Source organism: Candoia aspera, chromosome 1, assembly GCF_035149785.1.
Source record: "Candoia aspera isolate rCanAsp1 chromosome 1, rCanAsp1.hap2, whole genome shotgun sequence".
Taxonomy (NCBI): domain Eukaryota; kingdom Metazoa; phylum Chordata; class Lepidosauria; order Squamata; family Boidae; genus Candoia; species Candoia aspera.
Window position 1 is genome coordinate 324,692,318 of NC_086153.1, and position 9,456 is coordinate 324,701,773.

A 9,456-nucleotide genomic window follows, 5' to 3' on the forward strand; every position below is an offset into this window, starting at 1 on the left:
GTGTTACTATTTCATAAAAAAAGGATTAAGATATCTCATATTTTTGGTGCACCCAATTAGGCCCCATAAATGAGATTTTAAGGGTGATATGTATACAAGCCCACCTAGATATTAAAACTGGCACAGAAATGTAAGATTTTTCAAGATGCTGAATAATATTCCAGTAAAAGATTCTTTCAACCCCTTTATGAACAGAAATGTATCTACTTTCTTAGCTCTTTTCCAAACTAATTGACAGGTTTTATTACCATCATCCTTACCAGTCCTAACGCAAAGTAGCCTGGCACCCACCACAAGGGATTGTGACTTTTTGGTGGGCCTAGTTCAAAAAGTGCACAAATCAGCAACATGGAGTCAGCCTTGCCAGATGACCAGTCAAAAGAACCAGTTGGTTATGCTCATTCTCTAATCATTAGTTGTTGCGTGGTTCCTGGATGCATCTGAACCTTAACTTTTCAAGTTTCCTATTTGGATCTTCTCATTCATCCCCATCAAAACTTAAGTCCTCCATCTGCAGCTTAGAAAGTGATTCATCTGCTGCACCTGGACAAGATCATGCTGGCTGGTTATCTTGAGCACTCCACATTCTAACATTTTGTTGCAAATTCTGCTTCTGTCCATGCATGATTTATTCTGCTGGGGAGGATTTATGGGTGTGAGTTTGTTGCCTATCTCCGAGCCTTAGAATTAGGAAGACTAACATGCAAATGAAGGAAAAAGGAATGCCCAGATACTAAGATAATATCTTCTTGGCAGTGATCCCAGCTACCGATTTATCAGAGCAGATTTCCACAGCTGGCACCGAAGCCTCGGGCACTGGCAATATGAAATTCATGCTCAACGGGGCTCTGACCATTGGGACCATGGATGGTGCCAATGTAGAAATGGCAGAAGAAGCTGGAGAAGAGAATCTTTTCATCTTTGGCATGAGAGTGCAGGATGTGGCAGAGCTGGACCGGAAAGGGTGAGACTGGTTAGCAGCTGAACTGGGGCACAAGTGAATTTCAATCCTTAATTATCTTGAGTGAAATTTACTTCCAGAACTTGAATGGAGGAGGAAAACACAGAGTAGGATAATGGTGTGCGCTCACATTTTCATGAGATGATTTGGCACTGTGGTGCTATGACTTTATATTATTGGGGTGAACAATCTATGGGGCTCTATTCACTGCCTGTTTAAGATACCTAGGCCTGGAGGCAGAATGTTCTCTTGAACTCCCTCACTTCCCACTGACATTTTTTTTTGTCCATTGTAGTTGATGGCCCATTAAAAAGATGAAGGGGTGGAGTCAAGCCAAAATGCTGAGATAGATATTAGGGTTATATTTTAATAGATCAATTGCTTTGAATGAGAAGCATTACTGCATCTAAGCATTTCAGATAAGAAACCATCATTTGGATTCAGTGCCTCTGCCCCCCAAAATTTATTTATATTTATTTTATATTTTTATCCCACCTTTATAGGCCCTGATTCTTTCCAATGATGCCATTTTGCATCTCATCTCCACTCTCTCTTCCTGTGCACCTTTCCTGGTCTGCTCTCAAGAGGGATATAAAGTTCTGTTGCACCTGCTGCTTATCTAATAATGATGCCTCCCCCCTCTTCCACCAGGTACCATGCTCAGGAATATTATGACAAGCTTCCTGAACTGAAGCAAGCTATTGATCAGATAAAGAGCGGTTTCTTTTCACCAAAACAACCTGACTTGTTCAAAGATGTGGTCAACATGTTGTTCCACCATGACCGGTAAGTGAAGACAGCTTACAGATTTGTTTTTGAAATGGCCATTCATCCCCTTGTCATTTTTCAGACAAACATATGAGTCCAAGTAAGGTCAGCTTTCTTTGGTCCAAGTCATTTAAAAGCACCCAAGAAACTTAAATCCAGTATGAAGTTCTTCCCTTAAATCATTTTGTCACATCCTAGGGTGCGTGAACAATGAAATTCACAGTGGAGTTGCGGGGTGGTGGTATATGCAGACATGATCAGTTTTTAATGTTTAGGATTGTCAGCTGTTAAGAACGTGTGTTAACCCCCACCCAGGTGGAGACTTCTCAGAGGATTTTTTCAGTATCATCTATTCTTGGACAAGATTTTGGACTACATTAGGATTAAATGCCTTTAGGGACCGTGGATTCATTTCAAATGTTGGGAACGTATTTTGGGCATTCTTACAAATTAGATGACATGGGGGTGGTTTGTTATCACAGAGTACCCAATTACCAGAAGCAGACTGATGTGGTTGTTCTCCACCATTCTCTCTTGCCCTCATGGATATGTCTTACAAGATCTATTAAAATTTATTGTTCTGGACACCTCTGGAATATTTCTTCTACTCTGAACCACCCTGACCTAACAATTCTCTGCATCGTCTGGCAATTTCCCAGAGGTTAATCCTCTGAACAAAAATTGGTTTGTGGTGCTTCAGAGATGGTCTGACCCCAGATAGGCCTGTTTCATCCAGAAAACCATGTTCCTGGCATAGCAGATTTTGCACATTCCTACCTCCTACAAAATCAACTTTCCTTTGTCTTTGTCTTTTTTTTTTTTTTTTTTTTTGTGGGCAGGTAAGCAGATTTCCAGATGCGTTAATGTGTTTCGGTCATTACCTGTTTTCATTTCAAGGCTGTTTTGGGGGCTCAAAGGTGTTCTTGGAAAAAAGAGATGAGATGGGAGGCTGGCACTTTGGATAACAGCATACTCATTTACCATTTCTTTATTGTAATTTAGTTAATTAGAGTAATATATAATACATGTAACGAAATCCACTGGGACAAGGCATCTCCAAAATGTCAAGAGAGGTGTTTACAGGCACACAGACATCTCGGAGCAGTGGGTTGAGGACTGCAAGACTAAGCAGTGATCTAGCAATCTGAAACTCAGATCGTCTTCGGAGTTGAAATCGTTTCACATTGTTTGCTCTTCCTTTCGGACAGGTTTAAATTGTTTGCAGACTATGAAGCTTATGTCAAATGCCAAGACAGTGTCAGTCAACTCTACATGGTAAGCTGGGTGTGGGGAACTTTCTATGGTAGGACTTGTCAACTGATGACTTGTGACTGATTTGAGTCTGAATCCAAAACTTTCACGGTGTTTATTGTATAAGCATCTGAAAGAATAACCAGATTGCAAATCTCCAGTGTTCTGTATCTTACCTACAATGAATTCATACAATACCTATATGCATAGTTAATTTAACCATGTTTACTTGACCCAATTTTTTGGGTTTGCATGATGTACTAACCACTAACCAAATTGGATGGATTCACACAAAAGCTAGACTAAAAGTAATTTGTGTGTCATGCCAAGCTAGTCTGACTTTTCCTTCTTTGCATGCCTCACATATACATCTGCTTAGCATTGGTGACTTGAAAAGAATTCACTTTGTTGCCCATTTAATTGACTGGAGATGACTAATTTTATTCACTACAGTGACCAAGTGAGTGGTTATTTAAGCCTTTCCATAACTCAAATTCTGTTACTCTGTAATTACTAACCAGGATTCTTCAAGTAAACAAATAACTAAAGTAATTAAGCAACTTTTACGTAAAATAACACAGCATTAAATTATAGCTAGGTCATTAAGGTGATCAGAGTGTGTCTAGTTTTATAGACAGTAGTACAGTATTTAGCCACATTTAAGGAAACAAAAACATACTGATCTGATAAAAGCAATTGTGCATAAAATAAATCAGTTGTTTGGGTACTTCGTTAGATAGGGAATTATAAAATGGGCCCTTATGTCCTTCTAGAAAGTACAGTATAATGGGACATCAGCTATAGATTTGATAGTTCCTTCTCCACAAGGCCACAATCGTAGCTCATAAGGGATGGTTTTGTATTTGACCTCAAAAGCAGTTTTTAGAAGGACATTGAAATGTGCTCATGTTTATGCTCTTCAAAGTTTAGGGACAGTTATGTGATTTAAGTATCTTGCTACCCTAATGAAAGGGACATGATTATTCAGGAATACATTCTTGGCTAGGGCAGATTGATCCAGTTGGAATTCCAAATCTCTAGCATGTTGCTTAAGTGCAGTAAATATTCAGTCATAGCCCAAGTAGGAAGCAGGTTAATATAAAGCCCCAGGAAAACCTTGTGCATAGAATGTCCTAATTTATTTTATTTATTTATTTATTTATTTCTCGCATTTCTTCACCGCCCATCTCACCAAGCGACTCTGGGCAGTTTACAGTTCAAATGTTCTAAAACGAATCTCTCAGCTGTTGCTGTAGGGGATAAGGCAATGAAATGACCTAGTGATGGAATGAGAGGCTAACAAGTACCAAAATCAGGGTGGATTCCTAGGTTGTGATGCCACTATTAATTGTTGCCAGAATATTCTCTTCTTAATCTGTAGGAAGTACTTGTATGGAATATGAAGCCTAACCAATTTATTCTTGGTCTTATACCAAGTTTGGCATAAGCTTTCTAAGATACAGTTCCCAGGCCCACCTTCAACTATTATAGAGACAATCTGTGAAGAGTAGCTCAAGTGTTGTCTCTTCATTGTTGTGTCCATTTAGCATGGACAAGCCCTAAATCTACTCTGTGTGCATAATTATTAGGCAAGTGAGTATTTTGACCATATCATTTTTATGCATATTTTCCACCTCCAAGCTGTATAAACCTGAATGCTTATTGGATATAAGCATATCAGGTGATGTGTATTTGTGTAATGAGGGAGGGTGTGGCCTAAGGAGATCAACACCCTATATCAAGGTATGCATAATTATTAGGCAGCTTCTTTTCCTCAGGCAAAATGGGCCAAAAAAGAGATTGAACTGACTCTGAAAAGTCAAAAATTGTAAAAAGTCTTTCAGAGGAATGCAGCACTCTTGAAATTGCTAAGATATTGGGGCATGACCACAGAACCATCAAACATTTTGTTGCAAATAGTCAACAGGGTCGCAAGAAATGTGTTGAGAAAAGAAGACGCAAATTAACTGCTGAAGATTTGAGAAGAATCAAACGTGAAGCTGCCAGGAACCCATTATCCTCCAGTGCTGTCATATTCCAGAACTGCAACCTACCTGGTGTGCCCAGAAGTACAAGGTGTTCACTGCTCAGAGACATGGCCAAGGTAAGGAAGGCTGAAACTCGACCACTACTGAACAAGACACATAAGTTGAAATGGCAAGACTGAGCCAAGAAATATCTGAAGACAGATTTTTCAAAGGTTTTATGGACTGATGAGAGGAGAGTGACTCTTGACAGACCAGATGGATGGGCCCGTGGCTGGATCAGTAACGGGCACAGAGCTCCACTTCGACTCAGGCCCAGCAAGGTGGAGGTGGGGTACTGGTATGGGCTGGTATTATTAAAGATGAGCTAGTTGGACCTTTTCGGGTTGAAGATGGACTCAAAATCAACTCCCAAACCTACTGCCAGTTTTTAGAAGACACTTTCTTCAAGCAGTGGTACAGGAAAAAGTCTGCATCTTTCAAGAAGACCATGATGTTTATGCAGGACAATGCTCCATCACATGCATCAAAGTACTCCACTGCGTGGCTAGCCAGTAAAGACCTCAAAGATGAAAGAATGATGACATGGCCCCCTTCCTCACCTGACCTAAACCATATTGAGAACTTGTGGGCCCTTCTCAAACGGGTGATTTACGGTGAAGGAAAACAGTACACCTCTCTGAACAGTGTCTGGGAGGCTGTGGTTGCTGCTGCACAAAAAGTTGATCGTCAACAGATCAAGAAACTGACAGACTCCATGAATGGAAGGCTTATGATTGTTACTGCAAAGAAGGGTGGCTATATTGGTCACTGATTTTTTGTTTGAAGTATCAGAAATGTTTATTTGTAAATTTTGAGTTGTTTATAATTCTCACTTTAACAGATGAAAATAAACGAGTGAGATGGGGGAATTTTCGTTTTTCATTTAGTTGCATAATAATTGTGCACACTAATAGTTGCCCAATAATTGTGCACACATAGATATGCTCCTAAGAAAGCCAAAACCTCACTTTTACTTTCTTAAATATTCAGGTTTGAGGTTTATTAACATTTTGGATTGACCGAGAGCACTGTACGTGTTCAATAATGAAATTCATCCTCAAAAATACAACTTGCCTAATAATTGTGCACGCAGTGTAATTGCATATTGACTGTAGGACAGCCAGTTTGATGTAGTGGTTAAGGCATCAGGCTAGAAACTGGGAGACCATGAGTTCTAGTCCTGCCTTAGGCATGAAGCCAGCTGGGTGACCTCGGGCCACTCCCTCTCTCTCAGCCCTAAGGAGGCGGCAACGGCAACCCAATTCTGAAATCTTGCTAAGAAAACAGCACGTACTAATCCAGGCAGTCAACAGGAGTCAAAAACTGACTTGAAAGTACCAAAAAAAAAATTGACTGTAGACACTGATTCTGAAAAGGAATTTTCAGCTGCTCTTAATACTAAGAAGCTAGGAAAAAGTCAGCTGTCTAGACAAATTTTTTGTATAAAAGGGACCAATTTTATTTATAAGACTTAGATAGTATACTCTCACCCTACCTATTCAACTTGTACGCAGAACACATCATGCGATGTGCTGGGCTTGAGGAATCCAAGTTAAAATGGAGTTAAAATCGCTGGAAGAAACATTAATCTCAGATATGCAGATGATACCACTTTGATGGCTGAAAGCGAAGAGGAACTGAGGAGCCTTATGATGAAGGTGAAAGAAGAAAGTGCAAAAGCTGGCTTGCAGCTAAACCTCAAAAAAAGCAAGATTATGGCAACCAGCTTGATTGATAACTGGCAAATAGAGGGAGAAAATGTAGAGGCAGTGAAAGACTTTGTATTTCTAGGTGCAAAGATTACTGCAGATGCTGACTGCAGTCAGGAAATCAGAAGACGCAGTCAGGAAATCCTAATCCTTGGGAGAAGAGCAATGACCAATCTCGATAAAATAGTTAAGAGCAGAGACATCACACTGACAACAAAGGTCCGCATAGTTAAAGCAATGGTGTTCCCCGTAGTAACATATGGCTGTGAGAGCTGGACCATAAGGAAGGCTGAGAGAAGGAAGATCGATGCTTTTGAACTGTGGTGTTGAAGGAAAATTCTGAGAGTGCTTTGGACTGCAAGAAGATCAAACCAGTCCATCCTCCAGGAAATAAAGCCAGACTGCTCACTTGAGGGAATGATATTAAAGGCAAAACTGAAATACTTTGGCCACATCATGAGAAGACAGGACACCCTGGAGAAGATGCTGATGCTAGGGAGAGTGGAAGGCAAAAGGAAGAGGGGCCAACCAAGGGCAAGATGGATGGATGATATTCTAGAGGTGATAGACTCGTCCCTGGGGGAGCTGGGGGTGTTGACGACCAACAGGAAGTTCTGGTGTGGGCTGGTCCATGAAGTCACGAAGAGTCAGAAGCGACTAAACGAATAAACAACAACAACAACAAGATAGTCACCTACATTACGGACCATAACCCTGAGTGGCTCACAAAACAATAAAAAAGTAAAACATAAACATAAAACAAACAGCTGCAATAAAAACTCATAGTGCCCTAGGGCAACAGTCTCCCACTCCTCAGCATACCATCTTACTGGGCTCCAGCTCATTCTAATGCAGTGGTTGTGGGAAGAACCAGCTCTTCAAAGTCTTCTGGAAGAAGAGGGTAGGGGTCTGCCGGATCTTTGGGGAAGGGTATTCCACAGAGCAGGGGGAGCAACAGAAAAGGATGCTTCCTAGGTCCCACTAGATGACAATATTTAAGGGAAGGGACCTGGAGTGCACCCACCCTATCTGATCTAATGGGATGGGCAGGTACCCTCATGAAGAGGCAGTCCCACAGATAATCTTGAAATTGCAGTATATTTCAGGAGGGCCCCTCGCTATCCCCATGTTTGAATTCAGCGAGAGAATCACTGCTGACAGATCCATTCAGTGGATACAAATTTAGCCTACTAAATGTTTGCAGTAAGCCCAGCCCCTCATAGTCCCCTGTTACATCCTTAGATTGCCAAGTAAATAAGGGAGATGTTGTGGCTAAATCAGATGCATTGGTGGAACTTAGCAAAAAATGTCGGATCCCATCTTTGCATTCAAGTCACCAATTAGAATTACATAAGCAAAGGGGTAAGTAAGTATAAAGTTGCTGCTTAGGTAAGCTGCTCTTGGTCCACAAGCTGTTAATTTGGGCTCAGTTTTTCAAAGGTGGAATATATACAGTAACCAATAATAATAGGACGTTGTTAAATATTAACATCTCAGTCATTGCCTAATGCTCCAACAGGTCTAGATGTATGATTTTAGGTACCTTAGTTGAGATCTGTAAGCTCAAACAACTCCCCTGCACCATATCAATTTGCCTTGTCCTGTTCCAGGCATCGCTGCCAATGAAAAGGACTTGTACCCACCTGTCCACTTGTCCAAATGATCAGCTGACCAGGTTTCTTGGAATAAAAGTACATCAAACTTGAGAACCTAATTCTGAAAGGCAGAGTCTTTAGATCTGGCATTCCATCCTGTGATATTCCGTAAGAGGAGCGCCAACATTTTAGGAAAATCCAAATGTCAGAATTTCCAGTGGAGGGCATTGGCAGAAACAGCACTTCCTTGGTACCAGGAGCAGAAGGGGATGCTCTTATCATTAGGATCAGCTTTAAAAGAGGTAGAAATAGTTTGAGTAGCAAAGTGTTGAAAAGAGCATGAGATCCACAGCTGGGCTTCTGTCCATAAATCCTTGCAAAATGATGAGCTAATTGTTCTCCTCCTGCATATATAGGGCTTAAATTAAATATAGGAGACAGCTGCTTATTTGCTATTGTTTTCAAATGTCTGGGAGGCTTGAATGAACGCTGTGCACACCCTTTCTTCTTTCGTTTCCCCCTGCTCCAATCCAATCATCTTGACAAATAGCAGAACAAAAAACTTAAACTGAAAACTGAAAATCTTTTACAAAATATTACTCATACCAAAAGTTTAAAATACTTTGTAAAATAGTTTGCCTAACTAAAACCTAAAGTGCTGAAATAATAACATGGTTATGTAAGACTGAAGAGCTTCCTAACCAGCTCCTGTCCTATCAGCTTCCTCCTGCCCACATGAGATGAGAGATGTGGATTTTCAGAACTCAAACTTTTTTCTGCTCATCTCATCTCAGTAGACAGGGACAGTTGCCTATCCCATGTTCTTTCATTTTGAGATCCTTTTCAGTGGCTTAAAGCCTTACAATATATTCTATTCCTCTATTGGTCAGTCTCTTCTAATATACTGAATTGACTTTGTCCAACCTGGTCTTCTTTAGGTTTGTTAGAATGACTCCTGTAATTGTCCCCACCATGGACTTTGCCATCAGGTTGGGAAGGCCATTGCATTATGCATCCACTCCTTCTTTACTTTTTCTTCTGTATTCTCTTCCTTGTAGCATTTATAAGCAAGAGGAGGAATGGACAATTTCTTCCTTGTCCCTGCTGCAGGATGCAGGGGATTTGGCCGGTGATGTGGTGCTTTC

At 40.7% G+C, this 9,456-nt stretch overlaps 1 protein-coding gene across 1 annotated transcript in view; it reads left to right on the top strand.

The window, feature by feature from the left end:
• Window positions 1–9,456, top strand: part of PYGL (glycogen phosphorylase L) — a 37,417-nt gene that overhangs the window by 26,350 nt on the left and 1,611 nt on the right. Inside the window, exons 18-20 of the mRNA XM_063290548.1 lie at window positions 757–964; window positions 1,613–1,747; window positions 2,938–3,004. Coding sequence (XP_063146618.1) covers window positions 757–964; window positions 1,613–1,747; window positions 2,938–3,004 — 410 coding nt within the window. The remainder of the gene's footprint in view (window positions 1–756; window positions 965–1,612; window positions 1,748–2,937; window positions 3,005–9,456) is intronic.